Genomic DNA, 27,587 nt, shown 5'->3' with positions numbered 1-27,587 from the left:
CCAGAAGTGGAGTAAACATTCAGCAAATTTGAATTCTCTTTAAGTCTCTTGAACTGTGAAATAGAAATGTCTAGAAAGAAAATTTTCTTGCATAGTTCCACTTAATTTACATTTTAGTCAAACAGTGATTTCATCCTCTTCTTTGATCATGTTTATTATTTATTTTGATGAGATCATCATCATCATCTCACTGATAAACAGAATGCAGATCCTCACATGTCTGATTTAACCTGTCAGTCAAAGCCCTCTGACCATTAACAAACCAACTGAATCATCGGCTCATTATCAGGAGGTTCAACTTTGTCCTAGAACAGAGAACAGATTCAGGAACACAGCTGAGTGGAGGACGCCTTTCAAACACAGATATTCTCTCTGGATCTTAACCATTTTCTTCTGTTTGCTTGTATTTCTGTTTGTGATTCTAGTGCCTGGAACATGGCACTTCTCTCAGACAAGGTGAAGTATTGCTTCCCTTTGCTTTTACTTTGATTTTCATTGTTTGTGTCATAATGCAATAGGGTCATTCTCAGGTAAAGTGCCATTTTTATTTATTTGAAAAATGTTACTGGTGAACCAGCCCAACCCAGGCCCGAAGAATTAACCTCAGGCTCAAAGTAAATAGGGACCACCAGGGTGTATCCTCAAAAATATTTTTTAACATTCATATATTTTGAGTATATACTGGCAGTGCCTGCCAATTTTTGCTTTGAAATTAAATACATTTTATGCTAAATATACACATGAAGTTTGGATTAATACAAATTGTTTAATGTGTTTGAAAGAATTATCTTATTCTCACCCAGGCTGCATTTATTTGCTCAAAATACAATAAAAACAGTAATATGGTGAAATATTATTATAATGCAAAATATCTGTTCTGTTACTGAATAAACGTTAAGATGTAAATTATTCCTGTGATGCAAAGCTAAGTTTTCGTCAGCAAATACTGCAGTCTTCAGTGTGACATGAGCTTTCTGAAATGTCTAAACAATGAAATACTGTTAGCAATTATGATGTCGAAACAAGATAAATGGTCTATGCTTAATTTCATGAAGTGTGCGATTGATCGCGATTAATCACTGAAAAAGGGTGTGATTAATTAGATTAAAAATTGTGATCGATTGACAGCCCTAGTTCATATTGAGATATCTGATGCATGTTCTTGGCAATTCCCCTCATTCTTACCAAAAAGAAGAGCTATGTGTGAGATTACAGTTACATTGGTGATTATTATCTTTTCCTATTTAGCCTAGTAGCTCAGCGCACACATAAACAAGTAAAAAACCCAAGGCTCCTCTCAGAGTTTTTCCATTAACAACAGACGACGCAAAAAAAGTTCAACAGATCTACACTATTAGACCAAAATGTCGTAATCACCCATGCGCACTCATCTGTGAAAGCTGTTGTTGTGTCGGTGGATTACTTTGCCATCTATAATCTTGATTTAGTACAGCAATCAGTTTATGAAAAACCTCCCAAATTGAATTGGAGTTTGGGCGTTGCTCTTTTGTTGTGTATATGCCATTTATGTTTCTTAGATTAGTTTGATGTCAAAGTGCAATTAAACGAGCCTAGCTTTGCTCTCGTTTGAGGAGTCTCACTTTGCCAGTATCCTTCCGTGTCCTCAAAACCGCCAGCAATGAAATTGTCTCGTGCTCTTTAAAGGTTGACTAGCCAAGCGTAGCGTTGTGTGTAACTCTTCTGTGCCATTAGCACAAACCAACTTTGTTCAGATGAGATAAGCTTATCTTCACTTCAAAAACACATGACCACGGTGCAAAGTAGCAAAGTGGAATCATGTCATGTTTCAGACGCTTTTATCTAAAGTGATGTACAACTGGGGAATACATTAAGCTATTATTTTTCAAACACGTAAACGGACACAGGAAGTGCTCATAATACCAAATGTAAGGCATTGTTCAAATAAGTACAAGCTAGAAAGGGAAGGAATAAATAAAGAGAAAATTAAGTAGCGTCGAAAATTTCGACATTCTGTATGGGGTGGGAAGATCATTCCACCAGCCAGGAACTGTGAATGAGAATGTTGTGGAAATTTACTCTCTGCTGCTCTGAGTTTGGTCTGATGCTCACGAAGAACGTCAGATACAGGGGTTAGAAGGGGCAGCTCGTGCTGGCCTGGAGGAGAGAAGACAAATATTGTCTAGACAAGAGGTTACAGTAGAGCAGAAAGTGTCAGTTGATGCATTCACAATCCAGAGATGAGAAATGTATAGGTAAGGGAAGAAAGGAATTTCCAGAATTTCCACTTGTTAGAAATGAGCAGACCAGTGCCCCCACCCCAGCCAATAACTTAACGGGGGCTGGGAGAGAAAAATAAATAGTTTGATAGAGCAGCTGGGGTTGCGGAGTCTTCTGGACAAGTCCAGGTCTTAGTCAAGCCCAAAAGTGTGGATTTTAAAGAAAAAGCAGAAATGAAGTCTACTTTGTTTACAGCTGATTGCATTGCCGTCTGTGTATGATATTAGAGTGTGGTCAAGAGAAAAGTTGGAAACACATGATAGAGGTCAGAAGAGAGGACAGAAAAGGAGAGTGTTTAAAGGGAAGATAAAAATAATACTTAAGTGGGTTGACGGTTTTGATGCTTGGTGAAGTCAGAGCACAGACAAATAAATACACAGTCTAAGACACTACAGTGAAAACAGCTGTGGCCACCTTCTAATTAGCACAGTCAATATCTGATAGCAGGGCAATTGCTCTGAATCATGTCAATGAAACACAAATAAACTGTCTGGATTGAAAACTAGGATGAGGTTTAGGCATTCCCAGTGGTGTGTGATATTCACTTTAGAAACTGATCTGTTGCCACATTCACATTATTTAACACCTTCACATATGTGTAATTGCGAATCATTTTGAAAACGTTGTCGTGTATACGTGGAACTTTTTAGAAACTCAAAGGAAAAGCTTTTTAGTTTTTGACTACATCGTTGTCGTGTATACGTAGCCTAAAACTCTAGAGGAGACATATGAGGTTTCTAGAAATGATAAAAATCAAAAGAACAGATGAGACTAAAGTATTCAATCTTCTTTCAATACTATTGCTTTATTGTAGATAGTTGAGATATTAAAGTAGGGTTATTATGAAAAAAATCATAAAAAAGTTTTCATTTTGATTAATTTAATGTAGTAAAACAACTAAAACTTCAGTTAAGAAACGCTATACAGACAAAATAGAAGAACAATACTAATGAACTTGACAAAAAATAACTATAACAGAAAATACAAAATAAATACAAATTAAAATGTATAACAGTATATTAATTATACTAAAATAAATTTGTATTAAAGACATCTCTATGAAATTGATATGCATAGAACAAATTTGGTCTTCGTAGAATTTAAAGGAAAATATTTCCCGATGAGTTCATATTTAGACTTTTGACTACATACTTTGATATCTTCTGAACACAATTTTGAGGCATGTTTTTCAAAGATTAAATTTAATAGCAGAAGATTTACAATGAGCAAACATCTCCATTTTATCTCTGAATAAATATCTTTATATTTAATCTAATTGCTATCTGCAAAAAGCAATTGCGATCAAAGATAGAAATGATCTCATTTATGATTTTTATTCCTAAAGGCATTAATGAAATGCAGCGAAGACTTATCTACCAAGATAAAAAGAGAAGTTTAGAAGTTTAGAGAAAATGTTGCTATAAACACAACCAATAACTTAATGCAATTCTGCAGAGACAGCTTATCAACCAAAACAAACTTAAACAGAAAAGCAATAAAACAGTGACTTAAAGCCTATCTTTTCTGTGTGTTTGCATGCTGAAACAATGCTCTAATTGCCCTGGCATTGAGTTTATTTTCTCTGGCAGAAGGATTTTTCACTCCTGGCTTTCAAATCTAGTACATCAAGATGTTTTTCAGAGCATGATATCCTTTTTCATTTGTATTTCTATTATTTTCTGACTTTTCATGTATCTTTAAAGTCAGCAGAGCTGATGAGGAGGCTCAAACATCTTCATCACTTCTCATCTTCATCATGTCAGATGTAAAGCACGACAGACAAGTTTTTGTGTCATTGTGCTCATTATATCAGGTGCATGGTCCGGTCACATGGATTCAATGTTTATTTTGTCATTTCCTGACACATCTGATGGCGTCCCACTGCTTTATGCTGTAACCAGGCCTGTGGAGAGATGTTTCTGTCAGCTGTTTCAAATGTCATTTTCTGTGGGTGTTCTCTGTGCTACAGTACTAATAATAACATCGCAGGCTTTCAAATGAATACTTTATGCCAGTACAATGGACCTGGTTGAACTTCAACAGTCGGAGCATAATTTTTTATAAATTGTGAAGGGAATTTTTACATTTAGGACCCCAGACGTGCAGAATTTTAAAAAAGACATCACCACATTGTTGCTTGTGTGCTTTCTATGTATCACAAAAAAAATCCTCTACACTCTTAAAAATAAGGTTTCTTTATTATCATTGTTGGTTCCGTGAACCTTTAACATCTATGGAAACTTTCATTGAACAAAAGGCTTTTTATAGTGGACACAGTTTCTTTAGAGCATTAAAATGTTCTTTACAGTAAGAAAATAATGGTTATTTTAAGAAATGTTCACTGAAAGGTTCTTTGAGGAACCAATAAAGGTTCTGGCATTGGTACAAAAACACTCTTTTGAAAGCTTTACTTTTAAGAAGATTCTGTTCTCCTCAGAAATGACCCCTCAAGCTTTGAGCTCCTTTGCTGTTATTTGATTTAAATATTTTTCTTTTACTATATTTGTTCCTTTTAATATTTAACTTTTGTTTCATTCTTATTGATTGATTTGGCTTGTATGTACTGCATATTTGTGTATTTATTAAGTCAGTCTGGTTACTTTACAGTAATTTACGAGGTTTAATGTGTGAAAGCAACTTGCATTTGTTTTTTTTCCCCTCTTCCTCCAACTTCTACTCTTCCCTCTATATCTCAGGCTTATTCTGGGATTGAACTCCTAGATCTGCTCCTCGAGCCTCATAAGATCCCTCGTATGGAGAACAGTGGTGACCATGGCAACCCTGTGTGGTCAATCACAGATCAAAGCGTGAGTGGGCCGACATCTGTTCTCTGTGACCTGAGTTTATGTGATAAATCGCAAGACAACCTTCCTGCTGAGAGCATGCTGAGAACATTTTATTTTTAGTTATTTTAACTCATTTAATTAATGAGACACCATGGAAGGCTTCCATTAAACACAGTCACAGCATTTTATATGTCTGACCCAAATTTATCTGTCAACTTGTGTGTGGATGTGTGTGTGTGTTTGTGTCGGATATGACACCGTTGTGTGTGTGTGTGTGTGTGTGTGTGTGTGTGTGTGTGTGTGTGTGTGTGTGGGTGTGTGAATCAAAAACCCAGTGAGCTGTGTACATGGATAGCATTTTAAGACATCAAAGGCACCATCCAGATGCAAAAGCTTAATATTTATATATTACTGTTTAAATATTTTTTTAATGTTTTAGAAGTCTCTTATGTTTACCAAAAATGAATTTATTTGATGAACAATACAGTAAAAAAATGAAATATGAAATATTTTTACAATTTAAAATAACTGTTTCTACTTTGATATTTCTCAATGTAATTTATTTCTATTATGTGCAGCTGTATTTTCAACATCATTACTCCAGACTTCAGTGTCACATGATCCTTCAGAAATCATTCTAATATGATGATTGCAAACCTCAAACTTTCTAATGGTAGTTTGTAACTCTTTAAAATATATATTTCATTGAATCAGGAGTTTTTATATTTTAATTTCCTATGAAATGTGCTGTTACATCAGGGAAATTGATGAATGTCAAAGTTGGTTGGGTTCATTTGTTAAAGCTGCCATTACTACATACTAACTAGTGTGCAAAGCAATACTGGGGACAGGCAGAAAACACGTACTACAGTCTATTTTAAAATTTCAGTATTTTTAAATATTTCTGTAATGGTTTCTATTTTAATATCCTTTATAATATAATTTATTTCTGTGATGAAAAGCTGAATTCCCATCAGCCATTACTCCAGTATAAAGTGTGACATTATGATTATAAGAAATCATTCTAATATGCTGATTAATTATTAGAATTATCAATGTTGGCAACAGTTGTGCTGTCAAATATTATTTTTGGAAACTGCAATACTGTTTTCAGGATTCTTTGGTGAATAAAAAAGTTAAAAAGAACAGCATTTATTCAAAATCTAAATATTTTCTAACATTAAAAATCTTTGCTATCACTTCTTAAAAATGTAACACATCCTTGCTGAATAAAAGTTGTAATTTCAAAGAATAAAATTTTTACTGACCCCAAACATTTGAATGGAAGAAAAAAATAAATAAAAAAATAAATAAATAAATAAAAAAAAATAATAATAATAATTATAATATATGTATATATATATACATGCTCTTCTTTTTAACTTTTTATTCATCAAAGAAATCTGAAATCTTTTCCCAAACAAACTTTTGATATATATAGATATAAAACTATTTTCTTAGGAGCAATTTTAGTCCATGTTAAAGTAAATGTGACATAAGATAATTAACTTCAGAGACACAAAAGGCAATGCATACAATTACTCATCTGAAATATTGTCTTTCTTGGGTGTGTTTTAGTTTGTGCATTACGGCTGTGTATGCATGTTTCTGCTAAGGTGTGTGCATTTATCATCTATGTATGAGTCACATTACAGTTTGTGTGATTACTTTCTATTTGTGTTCCTTCAGATTCTGTGTCATGGTGAAAGTGTTGTTGATAACTTCCTGGACTCCCTGTTGCAAGCGTCAGATGGCGTGCCACAGTCCTGCTCTCCTCCCTGGGTCCCCTCACCCTCTGACAGCGGAATAAGCGACGACACTCCCTCTGACCACCTGGACAGCCCTCTGCCGCCCACCAGTCCGCTTTTTGACGCTGTCTTCCTCCCTCAGCATCCTCATCTTCTTCCTCAGCATCTTCAGCAGCCAGACACACCTCTCACAAACACAGAGCCTGATATCTCCATTGATCTGGGTAAGATTTCACTCTTCAAACAGTTAAACACTTTGTTACTTCAAACATGAATTGAAACAAATAAAATAAATAAAAGTAAACTTACTATATTCCAGCTAGTTCAAAGGCAACATTTCTCAATTAAGTTTATCTTAACTTGAACTGAAATACAAATATATAAAAACTATGTGAACATAGTTAAAAAAAGAAAAAATAATAAAATAACAACAACACTCAAAATGACTCAAATTTGTACAAATTAAAATAAAATAATACAATATGATATAAATGATACTAAAATAACACTGCCACACAAAAGCTACAAAAGGTTTATTTTTATTTATTTCTTTGGGGTGTCCTTATGTAAATATGTATAAAAATAGGTTAATTAGGTAAACTTTACACTAATTTATGCTAAAAAAATCAACTTGGTAAGAAAAAAAAAAGGTTTTCTGTTCAGGTACATATTGTTGAAGTACTAACCTCTGTAGGCCGTACTGATGCTCACTTCACAAAGTAATTTTCTGTAATACACCTGCAGGTAAACATACAAACATTTAGTTGAAATTGGATATTGATAAAATTGTTAGTTCACCCGAAAATTAGGCTGCCTTTAACTCACCCCCGAGGCATCCTAGGTGTATGTGACTTTCTTCTTTCAGATGAATCCAGTTATATAAAAAATTGTGTTTGATCTTTCAAGCTCTATCATTGCAGTCAGCTGGTGTTGCATTGCTTCAGTCTAAAAGAAATTTAATAAAAAGCGCCCATCAATAAAAAAAAAGTGCCTCACAAGGCTTCATGTAGCGAATCGATGCATTTTTGTAAAAAAAAATATCCATATTCAAAACATGATAATCACTTTAATCTAGCTTGCGCCCACTGTTGTAAATCGGAAGCAGCTCCAGGAGGATGATGTATGAGGTCAGCGCTGCGCATGCGCCGGTGAGTCTCTTGAAAACCAACGTTTGTTAACAGGAGCAAAGGAAGCAAAATTACCTTACTATAGCAAAGGAAAACCAATATGCTCCTGGCTTATCTAATGCTTTGACATCCTTCTTTACAAATCCTCGTTCGGAGGATGTGCAGACCTCATACGTCATTCTCCAAGAACTGCTTATTTTACAATAGTGAGCACAAACTAGATTAAAGAGATTATTACATTTTGAATATGGATATTTCTCTTACAAAAATGCATCGATTTGCTACAGGAGCACTTTGTTCACCCCCGGATGGGCACATTTAATTTAACTTCTTTTGGACTGAAGCAATGCAACACCCGCTGACTGCAATGATAGAGCTTGAAAGATCAAAGACCATTTTTAATATAACTCAGACTGGATTCGCCTGAAAGATAAAAGTCATATACACCTTGGATGCCTCAGGGGTGAGTAAAACGCACCTTAATTAAAATTTTTGGGTGAACTTACCCTTTAACTGGTATTGACTTGCTTCAAAATTGCTGAAATAAGGCAAAATTGCAAGCTATTTCAAATAATGTGGGAATTGGCTGAATTTCCACTTATTCTTTCGATCATAAAAACCTGTAGGGTCTGCAAAACCACCAGAACACACATTAGACTTTTAAAGCTTTCAGAGTTCAAAGCCTGAGTACATGCAGTGAAGAATCACTAATCTGAACAGAGTCAAAATGAATACACTTATAATTCTACAGCAGACAGGAGAAGCCTGTGATCTTCCAGAGGAAGCAGACTATAATAACTGATCTGAGTTTTACTTACTGCTTCACCACAGCAGAGGTTCTGGCTCTCATGCAGGTCTGAGGTCTACAAAACTCCTAGTAATTCAGTAATTGTAAAAGCTGAAAATGTGATTTTAAAACTAATGACATATTTCAATATGCAAATGTCGCACTGTTCAGTCTTCTGTGTTCAACTGTGGTTTTCAAATATCTTTCTATTGTACAAGAATTCTCAAAACAGCCTATCAACCAAATATCAACTAGGAATGCACAGAAACTGGATTGTAAACTATACAGGGAGATCTCTCATTTAGTACATAATAGAATAGAGGTTAAAATTATCAACAAAACTATATATGATAATCACACTCAAAAATGTTTGTACATACAAAAAGCCTAGTTTTTTCCTTCATGGCAGATTTAATCAGAGGCTACATTTATAATTAACAGTAAATAAGCTCCCTCTAGTGTTTTTATTGCTAAACAACGAACTGTGAAAACTTTATAACTTTCCTGTGGTGAAAGCAATGTTAAATGGCGTATTGTTCCCCAGCTGCTTTATTGACATCTTTCTTTTGGTTGAAACACTGATTGATCGATTACACTAAACATGATACATTTCAGTAAGTTGTGCTGTTTCTTGAAACATACCTTCTGATGTTCATGTTTGAACGCTTGAACTGAAGCACTACTACAGCGATCTGTCACAACATGTTTAAGAGCACCAAAAAAAAGAATGCATTTATTGCTTGAATTTTGTGGCAAAATGTACAGGACTTGAAATCTGAAACTTTGTTTTCGATCAAAAGTAACAAAACATAAACTGTTTGTGATTATTGGATGGGAGTCGCATTACAAATAATGTTTGATGAAGGAAAACTGTACGTAGATCTGTCAACCCTGGCTTGAACTATATGGGTGATTCATAGGGTCAAACACATTTTTCTGCCCCTTTTTGATTGAGAGCATATAATCGGCCCTGATCATTGGCTGTTTTTAAACAATTGGTGATACTAATTATTAGCAGTACATTTGTGCATCCCTACTAACAATCCAGAACACCACTCAGCAGTGGGCTAACAAGCACTCAGAAAATGAAAGATCTTGTGTTGTCTGTTGGTCTTCAGACAGTGTGATGTAAATGCATTCGGTGTGTGTGCGTGTGTGTGTGCAGCAGATTGGGAGGCCTGTCTGTTCTCTGAAGGTCTGACAGACTCTCAGTTCACATCAGCAGTGCAGAGAACTCAACCAGCCACCGTTTACCAGCTCACCGTAAAAGACCTGCTGCTCTCCAACATCGGAGAAGCTGTGAGTACTGAGAGAACACAAACAGACATCATGTGGAGTGTGTGACTCAACTGTTCAGCTGTGAAACATACAGCTAGTCTGACATCCACACGGATGCTAATGACCACCAGCTCTATAGAGGAGAGACAGAGAGCAGCAGAGATGTCAGATTTCATACTGGAAAACAGGAGATGTGGAAGAACTCAGGAAGAAATACAAGACATAGAAAAAAAAGGGTCTCTTCCAAAAACTGAGATACCTAGACAATGTTTGAAAAAAATCTGGTGTGGATTTTACAATTTTTATTCTGAATTGCAAAGAAAAAGCAAGTAACACTTTGAATTATACATAACAAAAATTTAAGACTAAAGTAGAGTAGTATTTTACAGTGTACTAAATTGTGATTTTAGAAAATCAAGGGCTTCACATGCATTCTTCAATAAGGCATTCCCAGAATGCATTGCAACAAGCAGTTGCCACAAAAAAAAAAAATGATTCAGCAATTGTGACAGGAAATATATTTATGCTTTCTAAAGACTTCTGTTTCTGCTGTTCTTTTGAACTTATTTATCAAAATACATATCACAGTTTCCACAGAAATATGAAGCAGCTCAACTGTTTTCGACAATTGCTGAAGTATCATTAGACACTGAAGACTGGAGTAATGATGCTGTAAATTCAGCTTCATAGCAAATTCATAGCAAAACAGTTATTTTAAATTGGAATAATATTTCATAATATCACTGTTTTTACTGTATTTTGATTAAATAAACACAGCTTCGGTGAGCATAAGAGTTTCTGTCAACATATATAAAAAATATATAATAATAAAAAAACAGATGAAAAACAATAAAAAATGTAGTGCTTTACCCAAGATTTGTGTGCTAAAGATGTTAAAATCAGCATATCTTTAAAAACAAGTAGTCCAGGGGTTGCCTAAATGCCCAGTGTTCAGTTACAGCTAGAACGAGTGCCATGTGTGCAGTGGATTACAACAGAATGCAGGTGTCCCGAGAGCATTTATAAAAGCTTTTAGATTAAAAACTCAAGGATAGGATGCTAATATACAAAATGCACCATAATAGCCGAACACAAATGCTGCAAAAGCATGCAACCTGTAAACTGATGTTATCAGTGAGCTGATTTATGTAATGCTGTTAAAACTATATATTTAAAAAAATTCAATGGAACATTGTGGCCTTTAAAAGTTGAACTTTTATCTTCACACAAATGCATAATGATGGATGATGCAACAGCACATGTAGTATGTGTAAAGACCACCACCAGTTAAACAAAGCATTGTGTTATTGATTTATGTGATGCACACTGAAAAAAACAAGTGAACATATGTATTTGTGCAGCACTTTTCTGAATGCCTGAGTCTGAATGGATTTGTTGTCATTATTCAATGCAGTGCACTGATACTTGAGACTGAATATAGTGTCCTTGTGTGGCACTTTGCCGCTCTGTCTAGTAATATCCACAGCTGCTCTCAAAAGAAATAATTATAACACATGCAATACAAATTTGAAAGGACATGAAACTAAATGTGCTTCTATGTCTAGTCGAAACCCTCCACCCAGCAATCCCAGCAAGAACTGCTTCTCAATGAAGATGAGAAAAAGCTTTTAGCCAAGGAAGGAGTCAGTCTTCCCAGCCAGCTGCCACTTAACAAGGTTTGTTGAAGACTTAGACCATGTCCTCTATATGAAACTCTGCCATAACAAGCTAACCATCCAAACCTTTTAAGAAAAGTCAAATTTGCAATCTAATGCAAATTAAAGCTAACAGTGTTAAAAGAATAGTTCACAGAAAAATTATAGGAAAATTAGCTAAAACTATTTACTCACCCTTATTGTAGACTAGTTTGTTTCTTCATCACAACAGATTTGGAAAAATGTAGCAGTGCATCACTTGTTCACCAATGGATGCACTGCAGTGAATGGGTGCTATTAGAATGAAAGTCCAAACAGCTGCTAAAAACATCACAATAATCCCCAAGTAATCTACACCACTCCAGTCCATCCTTTAATGTAATATGAAGCAAAAAGCTACATGTTTTTAAAAAAAACGATTCTATCATTAAGATTTTTCTCCAGTCAAAAAGTAATCTCATCTGAATCTGGAGAGAAATATAAAGACATCAAGCACTGTTTACAAGCCAAAACAGGTTTAAACAAATATGTGGGTGAATTTTGATGTTAGAGAAAACAGGAGATGGACTTTTTAGCGTTATGGATTATGGACTCATATTTTGGGCACAGCCGATGTCTAAAATTTAAAATGTCTTGATGGTTTTGTTATTTTATGAACATGCAGCTTTTCACTTAACAAGATATTAATTGATGGACTGGAGTCATGTGAAGCACTTGTGGATTACTGTGATGTTTTTGACTGGTCTATTTAAAGGATGAGACTTATTCTGCCATATTTTGCATCGTACTTTCTCCCATTCATAGTGATAAGAGTGGACCATCTTGATATATATAAAATCTTTAACGTATAATGCATCTTTCATACACATGGTGATGGTGTCATATCATCACATGACCACTTGCAATATCATCACAGTAACAAGCATATATTTACTGCTGGAAGCCTGACCAGACATCAGCAGAAAGGAAAGAGGCTTTTAGAGAGGCTGAGATGAATGAAGTCAGTGATGAAAGGCACCTCTCATTGAAATAACACTTCTCTTTCAGCCTCAGAGGTTTTTTCCCTCTGAGTGCTAGGATAATGGATAATGGATAATGACAAGATTACGCTGATTTGATTTGATTCACGTGCTGCCTGAGGTTTCAGACCTAATCAAATCTGTATCAGAATAAATGTCTGAAATGTTAGCCCTCTCATTTCAAGATGAATTCATGTTAATATTCTGTCTGGCCTGTTCTCTCGTGACGTTCTTAGTGCGAAGAAAAGATTTTGAAGAAGATTCGGAGGAAAATCCGCAACAAGCAGTCAGCACAGGAGAGCCGGAAGAAAAAGAAGGAATATGTAGATGGACTGGAGGGCAGGTGATTATACACATGCATATACATGCATCAAAACATCAAATTACACGTACTGTACACCAGAGGTGGGTAGTAACGAGTTACATTTACTTCGTTACATTTACTTGAGTATTTTTTTGGGGTAACTAATACTTTTCGGAGTATATTTACAGATGGGTACTTTATACTCTTACTTGAGTAAATTTTTGGGGGAAAATTTTACTTCGTTACTTTGGGCGACGCTCCTCTCGTTACTTTATATTAATGCAATAAATGTTATAAATGCTTCAGTTTATTCCAAACGCGCCGTCTACTTTTCTCTGGGCAATGAGCGATGCCCATTCGCGAATGATTCATTCTTTTGAGTCAATTCTGTTCAAAGGCTTGATCAAACCAATTGGCAAACGAGTGAATTGGTTCATGAATCAGTTTGAATGAGTCGTTCAGTTCCCTGCCGCACGCGCTGAGCGTCTGAAGTGGTTCACTCGGAGTTGTAACGTTTAAGAACAGAAAGTGCGTTGAAAACGTGGCTGGAACTGCATTGAATTGAAAGCAAATCTGCAAAGGCTATTATTTGCTAGCGATGGAGATCCTTATTAGATGAACACAGCGTGTGCTGTCTACTGTTTAACAGGTAATAACTTGGGCTACATTCGATTACAGTACACGATACCAATGTGACATTAGTTTGTTGTACGTGTGTGGCTTATAACAGAGGGGAGTCAAGTTGAATGCAGCTTCCAAAAGACAAAAAATAGCCGATTAAGATTTTATTAATTTTAATACAAGCACACTGGTGCAAGTACGTTCAGCGAGTCATATTATCAGCTGCTAAATTCAGATCTGTGATTGCTTGCTGGCGCTGAGCCAGAGATAGATGTGTTTTTACAGCACTGCGCATTATAACCAATCACACATGATTCTGTTGAGCTTATTAAAGCATTGGCCAATCAGAGGTGTTCCGATGAGTCATCGCTAAAATGCCGGTGCTTCCTTCACTCGCTCGCTGACTGAATACCTCTTTCTGACGAATTCTCTCGTCAGAAACAACAAAGTGCAGATGTGTGTACGAATCTTTAATTAAGATATTGATTTCACAGTGTTAACAGTTTCAGTGATTTTAATGGGAGTTTCTGAGAGTGATTGAAATCTAGACTGTCAGTGAAAATGATCTTTAATAATGTAAATGTTATTTGCTCTCTTTCTGAACAATGAAAGATTAGTAGCAATATTTATATCACATTAACTTTCAATGTTAAATTCACATTTAATATAAAGTCAGTCGTATTAAAAATATATTATGGCATGACACCTATATCTGTTACTTAAGTAAACAGACAGGGTTTTATAATAAATTACATAAATTGGAGTACAGGCTGATGAAATATATACATTTATACACGCACACATACATTACATACCTTTTATCTATATATCTAAATAAAAATAGGCTCAGTATATATGACCCAAAGTAACTAGTAACTAACTACTCGAGTAGATTTTTTTTATCCGATACTCTTTTACTCTTACTCAAGTAACTATTCAAGACTAGTAATTTTACTTTTACTTGAGTAAATATTTCTAGAAGTACTTTTACTTGAGTACAGTTTTTGGGTACTCTACCCACCTCTGCTGTACACGTAAGAAATATGAAGCAGCACTACTGTTTTCAACATTGATAATAATCAGATATGTATCTTGAAAAGCAAATAAGCATATTAGAATGATTTCTAAAGATCATGTGACACTGAAGACTACAGTAATGATGCTGAAAATACTGTACAGCTGCACATCACAGGAATAAATTAAATTTGAACACACATTTATATAGAAAACAGTTATTTTAAACCTATTTCACAATTTTACTGTTTTACTGTATTTTTTTATTTTTATTTTTAAAAACCAGGCTCGAACTTATCTCAACTTCGGATCAAAGGAATCCAATATCCTCCAAGAGGCTGGAGAAATTATTTAGAACACACTGCTGCACAAATTTCGGGCATGAAATTGCCCTTTAAGGAAGAGCCCGTGGGTTTATCTGTCCAAAGGACAAACTCATTTCACAGCCAGCGCTGCAGTCACTAAAAGCACCCCAGGCATCTTGCTGTTTTTATTCACACATTCACAAATCAGTCGTCTGAACGTCACCGTTTGATGCCAGCAAACACCTGTGGGATTGTACTGACCTCAAAGAAAACATCTAGTTTTGAATTTGACAATAAATCCTGCTAATCAGGACACCAACAGAAATCAAAATAACTTTTTTAAGCTAGAAAGTTAGGAAGCGGATGAGATTTATCCTCCGTTTTTAAAACAACTTGTAATGTTAAAAGGAAAATTATGTCATTATTGACTCACCCTCATGTCGTTCCGAACCCATAAGACCTCCGTTTATCTTCTGAACACAGTTTAAGATATTTTAGATTTAGTCCGAGAGCTCTCAGTCCCTCCATTGAAGCTGTGTGTACGGTCTACTGTCCATGTCCAGAAAGGTAAGAAAAACATCATCAAAGTAGTCCATGTGACATCAGAGGGTCAGTTAGAATATTTTGAAGTATCAAAAATACTTTTTGGTCTGAAAATAGCAAAAACTACTACTTTATTCAGCATTGTCTTATCTTCCGGGTCTGTTGTGAGCGAGTTCACAACACTCATGTTCGTGTTCTCGTGTTCATCTTCAGTTCTCTCTTCACAGCAGTTCAGTCAGTGTACTGTTTGAGTAAATGAATTACTCCGGGATATTGGTTTGTTTTAACTAAAAGTTAACAGCTTAAGTCATTTGTGGATTAATGCGTATTGGAGACGCGAACCGTTTAAAACGATTCAGTTCGATTTGGTGAACTGGTTCAAAAAGATCCGGTTACATCGAGTGATTCGTTCGCGAACCGGATTTGACAAACTGCTTTGTTTTGAACTCTCTCTCACAACAGACGCGGAAGAGAAGACAATGCTGAATAAAGTCGCAGTTTTTGGTATTTTTGGACCAAAATGTATTTTCGATGCTTCAAAATATTCTAACTGACCCTCTGATGTCACATGGACTACTTTGATGATGTTTTTCTTACCTTGCTGGACATGGACAGTATACCATACACACAGCTTCAATGGAGGGACTGAGAGCTCTCGGACTAAATCTAAAATATCTTAAACTGTGTCCCGAAGATAAACTGAGGTCTCACGAGTTACTAATGACATAATTATCATTTTTCAGTGAACTAACCCTTAAATGTAGAGCTACTTTCATTTATTCAGTCCTGTGGATTGCTGCTTGGCTCTTAAACATAAAAAAGACACTATCATCATTGATGAGGATAAAATCAGTATTAGCTTTATTTAATTAGTATATATTCTTGTTTTAATTGATTTAGGGGTGAAATATGAACTCTACGTTATGTTTAGTTAGATTCATCTGAATACATTAAGTGTCTACAATATTTGTCCTTGTGCAAATTCGAAATATAGTGCTACGACTCATTTGTCTCTCATTCATGGGAACAACTGGACAGACAATTATTAGTCAAAGTCAAAGTCACCTTTATTTATATAGTGCTTTAAACAAAATACGTTGCGTCAAAGCAACTGAACAACTTTCATTAGGAAAAGTGTCAATATTGCAAAATGATAGTTAAAGGCAGTTCATCATTGAATTCAGTTATGTCATCTCTTTTCAGTTAAATAGTGTCTGTGCATTTATTTGCAATCAAGTCAATGATATCACTGTAGATGAAGTGACCCCAACTAAGCAAGCCAGAGGCGACAGCGGCAAGGAACCGAAACTCCATCTGTGACAGAATGGAGAAAAAAACCTTGGGAGAAACCAGGCTCAGTGGGGGGGCCAGTTCTCCTCTGAGCAGACGAAACCAGTAGTTCAATTCCAGGCTGCAGCAAAGTCAGATTGTGCAGAAGAATCATCTGTTTCCTGTGGTCTTGTCCTGGTACTCCTCTGAGACAAGGTCTTTACAGGGGATGAGTTTTGAGAACGTAGCGGACGTAGAGGATTATAATGTAAAAGGAGCTCATTCAAATACTTTGGTGCTAAACCATTCAGGGCTTTATAAGTAATAAGCAATATTTTAAAATCTATACGATGTTTGATTGGGAGCCAGTGCAGTGTTGACAGGACCGGGCTAATATGGTCATACTTCCTGGTTCTAGTAAGAACTCTTGCTGCTGCATTTTGGACTAGCTGTAGTTTGTTTACTAAGCGTGCAGAACAACCACCCAATAAAGCATTACAATAATCTAACCTTGAGGTCATAAAAGCATGGATTAACATTTCTGCATTTGACATTGAGAGCATAGGCCATAATTTAGATATATTTTTGAGATGGAAAAATGCAGTTTTACAAATGCTAGAAACGTGGCTTTCTAAGGAAAGATTGTGATCAAATAGCACACCTAGGTTCCTAACTGATGACGAAGAATTGACAGAGCAACCAAGTCTTAGACAGTGTTCTAGGTTATTACAAGCAGAGTTTTTAGGTCCTATAATTAACATCTCTGTTTTTTTTTCAGAATTTAGCAGTAAGAAATTACTCGTCATCCAGTTTTTTATATCGACTATGCATTCCATTAGTTTTTCAAATTGGTGTGTTTCACCGGGCCGCGAAGAAATATAGAGCTGAGTATCATCAGCATAACAGTGAAAGCTAACACCATGTTTCCTGATGATATCTCCCAAGGGTAACGTATAAAGCGTGAAGAGTAGCGGCCCTAGTACTGAGCCTTGAGGTACTCCATACTGAACTTGTGATCGATAGGATACATCTTTATTCACTGCTACGAACTGATGGCGGTCATATAAGTACGATTTAAACCATGCTAATGCACTTCCACTGATGCCAACAAAGTGTTCAAGTCTATGCAAAAGAATGTTGTGGTCAATTGTGTCAAACGCAGCACTAAGATCCAATAAAACTAATAGAGAGATACACCCACGATCAGATGATAAGAGCAGACTCAGTACTATGATATGGTCTAAATCCTGACTGGAAATCCTCACATATACCATTTTTCTCTAAGAAGGAATATATTACAGAATTATCATCTAATGTTATTGATGCATCCAGCACCACATAGACTATTATGGGAGTGTTTGTGTGCATGTGAACGCCTGCTGTTTGTAGGTCAGATTTATCACTGTGAGTAATTGCCCAATATACTCTGGTCTAGGATGGCTGCCTGTAGCACTCAGAATCTGGAATTACAGAGGAAAGTCTTCCAGCTGGAGAAAACCAACACGTAAGTCTCATTTCACAACAATATCAGATCGTCTCCACTCTGACAGAGCTACTATATAAATCAATGGTTCTCAACTGGATTCGCTTCAGGATCTGGATTCACATTGGACTTCAAGTGGCCCAACACAGTACTGAAACTGGTTATTGTACAAAAAGAAAGTACATTTTCCTTAAAAATGAATGAAGTAAATTTTTCCTAGTCTTTGAGAATGAATGCATGTCACAATTTTCATGCCATCTTGGCTAGCTTCTACCAATTCCTGATTTATAATATGACATACAACCTGTTTGATCTCCTCCCTTCATAAAACTATTTATTTTGGTATTTGAACAATGCAAGATCACATAGTGAGATGCTTATTATCATTCGCATTTGACACTGCTTTCCCTCCTGCTGTTTGTAAATACTATTATCACATTTTTACATTTGTATTTATCTCATATTTACATTTTGAATGACTTATGTAACTATGTATAGTCTATATGAAGTATGCAGTTTCCCAGGAAATCCATCCTGACAACATTAAAATATGAATAATTAATAAAGGCGTGTTTCATATCTGTAAATAAAGGAAATAAACAATTTGAAAAATGTTTATGCTGATAACAATGCTAAAACAGAAACTGCATTGGTCTATTTGCCGATAAATAGCCTTACAAAGTTATAGTTTAAACCATTATTTGATATGAATAGAAATGTATGTCTGAAGTAAGCATTGGTAAACTTTTGTAATGTAAAATAACTGTGAAAACAGCAACGGCATATCAGCTACTTACATGCTCATAAGACATATATCGTTGAGAAACCCATCTTTCTTTTGTTATTGGGGGAGTTTTGATGTCATTAGTGAAATCCGAAGTGAAAACGCGATCGTCCACCTGAAGCACAACTCACGTAATGACCAGAACAATGTTCCTCTGCGAATAACTTGCAGTTTTATGCTTCAGAGAGCTAAAAGTTACTGGTCCTATGGTACCATTCTTCACCTAAAATATCTTCAGTCCCATGTCAAAAAATTCTCAATGAATAATAATTTTCAAATGAAATGAAACGACAATCCTTTAACAAAGATTTTGGGGTTAAGTGGGTGTTTTTGTTTATGTATCAAAATTTATATAATCAGAATTTATTCTGAATTTCAGTGTAGGATCTTTTTTTTTTACACTTTGAGGATTTTTGATTGATCCTTTTGGCTCCAAATTAACTGCATTCTGAAGAAGATATTGATGAGCTACAGAAACATCTGGGTTGATGGACTGAACTTCAAAACTTATTTTAACCCTGCTGACATTTTCCAAACACTAATCCTCCCACATGCTGCATATTTGTCCTTAGATGAAGCCGTTCCCTTTTAAAGCATGGCTCTGTACTTTACACTTTTAAAGTTCACATCAAATGGAAGTTCCTACCTCTTCTTCTAACGCTCTCGATCCGTCTGTCTGTCAGGTCTCTGATGGAGCAGTTACGCCGGCTGCAGTCTCTGGTGATGAACGGCTCCTGTAAACCGGCTCAGACGGGAACATGCATCCTGGTAAGATGACAGCACAGGAGAAGGAGCCTAAGAAAGGAAAAGAAATTAAGGAAGGAAGCTCCAAGCTTTGAAGGAATCAGCACCTAGTGTTTTTATAACTAAAGCACAATCAAAGTCAAGCTTCAAAGTGAGCATTTGCAGAAGAGGTAGAAAAAAGAGGAAAGTAAATGTTCAGTGACACATAGGCCAGAGAAGAGAGCATTACTTACTTAATTCACTCTTCTTCTTTATTACAACTGATTACATCAGTGACTGATCTCACTGCCACCTTCCAGAAGAGCTCAACAATGTCTCAAAACTTTGCACAGATTCTCCAAGATAAAATCTGCAACAAGTCAGAAATCTCAAACAGTTATAAGGGTTTGAAAGGGTCAGTTGAAAATGTGACAAAAAAAAAATATCTGGAAATTAACTACTGTACGTTAGTTAGTTAGTATATTTTTATATTTAGCATTAGCATAGTTTTATTAAATTTTTTAAAATTTAAAAAAATAATTTTATTATATATATATATATATATATATATATAAATCATGATCTGAGCTTCGTTCTACACATACTCCTTTGTATACTCCTGACAGCGAAAGGAAGCAACCAGAAGAAAGATAATCATTGTTTTGTGTTTCATAAACTGTCTCTCTCTGTCATTTCGTACTCGTCGCTGTCCGCTCTCTGTCGAGATGCATCATTCGATACAATTACATTCTCCTTTAATAATAAAGCCTTGCCTGAATATCTCCCTTGAGCAGATGAATGAATCATTTCAAAAGTGAGGCATCGAGAGGCTGTTTGAATTAAAATGAACACTGATGCCATGAAGATGAATGAAGTGTCTGGATATTACAATATTGCTGACGTGTATAGAGCAGACTTCATGATTTACAGCATCTCAAAAACATGTTTAGAATGAAAGAGCTGAAAAGGAAAGAAGAGGGGAAAAAATGTCCAGAGGAAACAAGTAAAGAAAAGGACTGAATGTTATGATGCTAAAATTAAATAATTATAATTAAGTAATGTACGCTACTGTTGTTGTTTTGTTTTTGTAAGGATGCATTAAATTGATCAGAAGTGAAGGAAAAGACATTTGTCATAAAAAAGATTTCTGTTTAAATGAATGCAGTTCGCTTGAACTTTTTATGTATCAAAGAATCATGAAAAATAAAATGTATCATGGTTTCCACAAAAATATGAAGCAGCACAACTGTTATCAACATTGATAATAATCAGAAATATTTATCGAGCAGCAAATCCGCATATTAGAATGATTTCTGAAGGATCGCCTGATGAAGACTGATGCTGAAAATACAGCTTTGCATCACAGGAATAAATTAGTTTTAAAATATATAAACATAGAACACAGTTATTTTACAATTTAAAAATATTTGTAACTTTTTACTGCAAAAAAAAAAAAGAATTGGACTTGCTGAGAAATAGAGTATGCAATGTTTCAAAAACATCTGAACAGTATATATAATAATTCTCTGAAGTATATGAGAAAATATATTGCAATATTGCTGTTTTAAGTAAATAACATCCTTGTTTTTCTGCATCTATTTTTCTTTCCTGGAGCAAGCCGTTTAAAGGATGTAGGTCATCAGCTGACCAATATAGCAGGACTTGCTTATTTACTTCCTCTCGTTTAATATTCCTTCTTTTCCTAGGTGCTGGTCCTCTCCTTCTCTCTCATTCTCATCCCGAGCCTCCAGCCCATCTCACACAGGAGGGCCGCTGACCCCGGGGACTTCAGCCCCACAAAAGGTCAGTCAACATTGACTTTGATTGCAGGCCGAAAGGGTGCATTTACATCATATTATGCTTCTGAATGCATGTAACTACCAGACATCTGTTTACCATCTGAGGCATACAGGGATTATTATATATATATAAACTGCTGATTTTAATCTGTGTAATACAGACACTCCATATCAAGGTGTAACCTGATTTATATTCAGGTTGGTTTTCTTTAACAGGTCAAAGTCTTATGGGAGTCTGCAGCATTGAAGTGAACAGATATTTCATGTGGCACAACTTTTCTTCACATCTCCTCATGTTTGACCTTTCTCGTACTCCTCTTGGTTTCATTTCTGACAGCGTTCGATTCGCTTGATAAGATGTGAACCTATTTTAAACTTTTAATAAAATACTACTTTAATTTTTATGAATTTTAAATTCAGTAAAAATAGGTAAACAGTGAAAGTCAAAGAAATATACTGTACAGTACATACTAAAAATCACACAATACAATGTACAAAATGTCCCAATTTTCATTGCTCCCTCGGCCATTGTATTAGAAATACTAACTTGTTAACTTTTTTTTTTTTATTCAATATTACAAATGTACATTCAGTATTTAAAAAAATGTATAGTATAAAACAAACTTTCTAGATTTACAATGTCAATAACATCACAGTTTGTGAAAAGGGTCTAAATAGAATATATAGTAAAAATTTATAATAAATATATTTGATATTATTACCTGTATAATTAAATTGTGTACACACACACATATATATTTAAATTGCATAAACATGAAAATATTCAGTTGCTTTTATATTTTGCCTTTAAATAGTACTGCATATAAAGTACATAGAACAAATATATGATAATACAAATATTATTATTATATTATTTAGTTTAGTAAAATTATATATTTATCTTTTTAAACATGTTTATTATTAAATATGCTTAAAATATTATATTTTTAATTTAGCGTGGGTGTTTAAAAATTAAAATATATAGTTTGTTATATATTTTAGCAAGAGGATCACCATATTTGGAGTCAGTGTCATCCAAAAGTTTGAACTCCCTGCTTTAAAGAACACAGAAACAAAACAAAAAACACTGATCTGAAGAACCTATGATATCACATAGCTCAACTCAAGAACAATATTCAGCCAAAAATGGGTTTTGATGAGAAAATTATACTTAAAAACTTAAAAAGGTACAACTTAAGAACCATATTTTCACTCAGAAATCATTTACTCATCCTCATGTTGCTCGGACCGATGACAGAAATAACCCTGAAGAGTGCTGCATGTATGACGGTACATAATGTTCTTTTTTCATGAAGCTAATATGGCAAGGTCCTGTTTTTATACTTATGTACAGTATAATGGAGCCGCTCTTGCGCAAGCGTTTAATGCTATGTACATACAAAGGAAAAGATTTACTACTGACATGTGCATGTTTGACTGTGAAAAGTCCCGGAGCCCGGAGACAGAACGCACTGAATATGCAGCAGTGAGTCACTGTGTCGAGACTGAGATGTACAAGGTCTGATTTACTCTTCCTCTCTCTCCTGCAGTTCAGTCCAGGTCACTGCGCTCGGTGATGGAGGTGTACTCAGTCAACAGGGATGTGGACATGTCGTCTTCCACCCACAGCAAGCTTCGGCTCAGGCCCGAGTACGCCGACATGGACCCTCTACATCACAACCACAGCTACAGAGATGGCAAGCATCATCACAGAGATCCCATCACGGGCCACGCTGCCGAACTGAGGTGGATAACACATCATGAGAAAGACAGGAAGTGATGTCATGGATTGGCGAACATTTTATCAGACATTTGACCAAGGCGGCGCTCATTGCGTCCACAGACAGGAAGTTACTGTCTGACAGACATGCAAAGCAGCCAACTGCTGTTTGTTTTGCTTGTGCGTGTCATTTAGGTGCAGGTTTATCTGAATAGATTACACTGCGATAGCAGACCGGAACTGTAAAAATATAAAATGTTTCGAAAATGTACATATTTTACAGATGCTTTAGTTTACTTGAAAATAATGCACCTTAAACAAACTGTATTGTACAAAAAATGTCATGCAAATACAGTAATCTGGCAAATCTAGAACCTGTTTCATCCTGAAGCGTTCACTTCATGAACATTTGTTAACATAAATTGTTACAAAGATTTGATTCAAGTACAATGGCAAACTATGGCAAATCTAATAACTATTTAATCTCAAGTGTTCATTGCAGCAGCATTTGTAAGCTTTTGACCACGTCATCGCAGATCATTCTGGCCAAAAACACCCACAAACAGGAAGTGACCAACTGATTGACATGCAAAGCAACCAACCACAGTCTGTTTTGCTTTCAGCATTTAGGTATGAGTTTATCTAACTGCAGCAATATATTGAAACTGGAAAGCATGCAAAAGTTGTACAGAAAACTAAAAAAATGTCTAAAATAGGGTAAAATACAAATCACAGATGCACAAATGCTCACAGACTATCGTACAAAGAGTTGCAACTAACCTGGCAAACTTTGGCAAATCTAGTTATTATTTCATCCTCAAGCATTCATTTCATCAACATGTGTAAGCATCTTACTTTTACTTGGCATTTCATTGTGGCTTTATAGATTACACCACTATAACGGACAAAAATTGGAAAAATAATGCAAATAATAATACAGCAGCATGCAAAAGGTTACGGAAAGCACACACACACAACTAGTACAGAAAACATACACACAAAAATAATATAGTGTACAATGTTGCAGGTGTATCTTTGTAGCCTGTAATGGAAAAATAATACAAATAATGATTATGTATATACATATTGCATGGATGCTTAAGTTTACTTGCAAAAACGTACCTTAAACAAGCTATATGGTACAAAGATTTCATGCAAATAACCTGCAAAACAAGCACAAAATGACTATTTCAAGCGTTCATTGCATAAACTGCATGCAACCAACAAGAAAGATGTTTTCTGTGCAATATGCATCAGTGATTGAGCATATTCATCCACAAATTGCATGAAAGTCAAATGTTGGCCTGTGTTTTACACGTTACCGTTGGAGAACAGATTAATCAATGGGAACTGGCCTAACACAGCACATCACATCACAACAAAAGCAGATGCTCTTGGCAAGCGGTGTGCGGATCACTGTGCCAGGATCAGCATCACATCAGCCGCTTGATCAACTCAGATTGATCCATAGAGCTCACCTCAATTGAGCACAATCAAGCAGTAGCACAAGCTCAATGTACCCACCTACAAATGAGTGTTAAATCCAGACATTCGTTAATGTAAGTTTATATCCAGCAATATTTCCTCTGCATCTATCGCCCTTAATATTTATCTCAAGGGTTGTTTCTTTTTGTAATTTTGTTCTGCACAGAACTCCCTTGAGTGCTTTGACTCGGCTTTTGAATGCTAAACAACTTTAACCTTTTTTGCTCCATAAACTACACACACAGTCCATGTAGTGTTACATGAAACATGCAGCAGATATGAATCCTAGAATGGCTATGAATGTGAGCATTTGTTCAATCAGGTATTTGCTCTTTCTCGCTCCACCTCTTCCTCCAGGCAGCTGCTGCCTGACTATCAGAATATGTGTATAATTGGACCCGTGGAGTATTGCACATCTCCAGACCTCAGTGTTCATCAGCGCATCAGGAGTGGTCAAGGGCACATGCTGCTTTCCATTCATTAAAAATCAGCATTCACTCCAACATGCACCAGAGTTTCAGGTGCAGCTACTGATGTGGTGCACATTAGAGGTAAAGGAGAGGTGGCGAGGAATAACAATTACTGGTTTCACACGGTGTCAGTGCTTTTGCATCAAAACTGCACCGCAGGCAGCCGCCAGCACAAAGTGTGGAGCTCCAGGAAATACAGCACAATCTTGGACAGAATGAGCAGCTTTGTTTTTTGTTTTTCTTCTGCCTTTAGGCTTTTACATTTTTGTTTTACTTGGTGTAATATTATCTTTATTTTTTTTACATTACAAACTGCATATTTGAGAATAGTACTGATCAACTGGTAAAAGGTAAATAAGTTTTAAAATTTTACAACGTTATGGTAAAACTATGACTAAATTTAACTGAATGTATTTATTTCCTAGTTCTTTATATTTGTATGATGTTTGCAGGTGTAATTAAATAACCTCCGGTGTCATTGCATGGGAAGTTTCCTTGACATTGATATTAAAAGCTCATGATCGACACAGGTCGAGTGGATCACATTCACAATCATTTTTTAATTTAGCAAAAGCTCAAATTATTTTATTTATCCAGACCTGGGCTTTTAGCAAGCAGTTTATAGAGATCTTATTATTTTTTTTAAAAGGTATCCATCTTTAGAGGTTATTCGTTCATCTTTTCATTAGCAGAAGTATCTCATTTCATAACCAGATTTCACATTCAATCCTCAAATTAATGTAGAAACAAAATTAAGAACATAAAGTATATTTTTAATATTTGTTTAATGTCATCTTTTTTGAAGGCAAGTATCATTGATTCCAATTCTACTGATGAACAGACATCACAGCAGATTTGGCTGCTGTTACTTTAAGAGCTGCCGCTGCTGAACATGACACAGATCTGACACGCATGCTCGAAGTTTTATTCACACTTTAATATGAAACGACTGACAAGACAGGAAAGTACTGTCATGATATCACCTGACAACATCACATCTCGCCACAGTTCTACTAAAGTTCCACATTTAGCGCTGAGGCAAAGTAAAGTGTGCGTCTGAAAAGTCTCCGGTTTGATGTGGTCGTAAAGATGTTCTGCGGCCCTTACGTTCACTGCCTGTGTTAACATGCTGATTTTGACAGCACTGACTTGTGGATTATTGTGATGTTTTTGTCAGCTTTTTGGACTCTTATGCTGACGGTACCCATTCACTGCAGAGGATCCATTGGTGAACAAGTGATAGAATGCTACATTTCTCCAAATCTGTTCCCATGAAAAAATAAGCTCATCCACATCAGGGAGGTGTTGGCTCATTTGTGTACCATAAAACAAATATATTTTCAATTATTGTAATTTGGGACTGTAAAAATGGCCACTGATTACATACAGTAATAACATTAGTAAGTAGTAATTACCCACTTATAATTTGATACTTGGAGGATTCTTGTTTGATCCCATAGGATCCTTCAGATTGATTATTTAATAGGATCCTGTCCACATTCTTCAGAATATGCTTATCAGGGTTCATCTGGACTAAATGTTCGAGAAGCCAATCCTGACTGAATATCTCAGAATCGGTAGAGTGGGAGCCAGTTGTCCTGGAATCAACTCAATTAACGCATCACTTACCTTGAGGGAAGTTGATTGGTCCTCCACCTCTACCATGATCAATCACTGTCTCTCAGAGCCCAGGGCGAGTGCTGTGTTCTGGATTACAGACTCGTCCTCAAAGAGTCATGTTGAGCAGGAGACCGGACAGAAGAGCTGAAAGCGTGCAGAGAATCACTGCCTCCTCTGATCTCTCTCTCTCTAACGCTGTGAAGTCTGAATACTGACCCATATTTACATGCAGATATTGATGGCCAGCAAACTCAGGCGAACTCGAGACGCCATCTCACTCACGAGTCTCAAAATGTTAGATGGAAATCATGCATATTAGTTTGCTTTTTTTTTACAATTAGGTGGATTTGAAACTATTTGTTTTTAACCAGAATATTCACTTTGTTTGACCTATAAAATATTTGGATTACGCATTCTTAGATTTTTTTATTAAATTGCACACAGTAATGACAAATAAATGACAATTAAACAAATTCTAAAAGACAATCCATTTTGTCCTTCTCCTTGCATGTACAAAGTATGTATGTACACACACATGTATATATATACAGTACAGACCAAAAGTTTGGAAACATTACTATTTTTAATGTTTTTGAAAGAAGTTTCTTCTGCTCATCAAGCCTGCATTTATTTGATCAAAAATACAGAAAAAAATTTAATATTGTGATATATTATTACAATTTAAAATAATTGTTTTTAAATGTATTATACTTTAAATGATCATTTATTTCTGTGATGCAAAGCTGAATTTTTAGGATCATTATCACATGATCCTTTAGAAATCATTC

General features: G+C 35.6%; 1 protein-coding gene across 2 annotated transcripts; it reads left to right on the top strand.

Moving 5' to 3' along the window:
* The first annotated feature begins 272 nt into the window (after nucleotides 1–272).
* On the top strand, nucleotides 273–23,598 carry LOC132096012 (cyclic AMP-responsive element-binding protein 3-like protein 3-A). Of its 2 annotated transcripts, none has more exons than XM_059501124.1 (10): nucleotides 273–456; nucleotides 4,956–5,066; nucleotides 6,735–7,017; nucleotides 9,876–10,006; nucleotides 11,551–11,661; nucleotides 12,896–13,002; nucleotides 18,151–18,219; nucleotides 19,666–19,750; nucleotides 21,412–21,508; nucleotides 23,055–23,598. In XM_059501124.1, the coding sequence occupies exons 1-10, from the start codon at nucleotides 436–438 to the stop codon at nucleotides 23,282–23,284; spliced, it is 1,245 nt and encodes a 414-aa protein (XP_059357107.1). In that variant the 5' UTR covers nucleotides 273–435; the 3' UTR covers nucleotides 23,285–23,598. The 2 variants fall into 2 exon arrangements, with proteins under 2 accessions (XP_059357107.1, XP_059357106.1); XM_059501123.1 differs by having other exon boundaries at nucleotides 274–456; nucleotides 9,873–10,006.
* The last annotated feature ends 3,989 nt before the right edge of the window (nucleotides 23,599–27,587 follow it).

Source organism: Carassius carassius, chromosome 20, assembly GCF_963082965.1.
Source record: "Carassius carassius chromosome 20, fCarCar2.1, whole genome shotgun sequence".
Lineage (NCBI taxonomy): Eukaryota > Metazoa > Chordata > Actinopteri > Cypriniformes > Cyprinidae > Carassius > Carassius carassius.
The sequence above is the reverse complement of the archived record's forward strand: the minus strand, read 5'-3'. Positions and strand labels throughout refer to the sequence as shown.

Coding starts and splice junctions, on each gene's coding strand:
- LOC132096012 (XM_059501123.1), top strand. CDS start 436: ATGGCACTTCTCTCAGACAAG. Junction 5,067..6,734: donor GGTCAATCACAGATCAAAGC/GTGAGTGGGCCG, acceptor GTGTTCCTTCAG/ATTCTGTGTCATGGTGAAAG. Junction 18,220..19,665: donor CAGCTGGAGAAAACCAACAC/GTAAGTCTCATT, acceptor TCTGTCTGTCAG/GTCTCTGATGGAGCAGTTAC.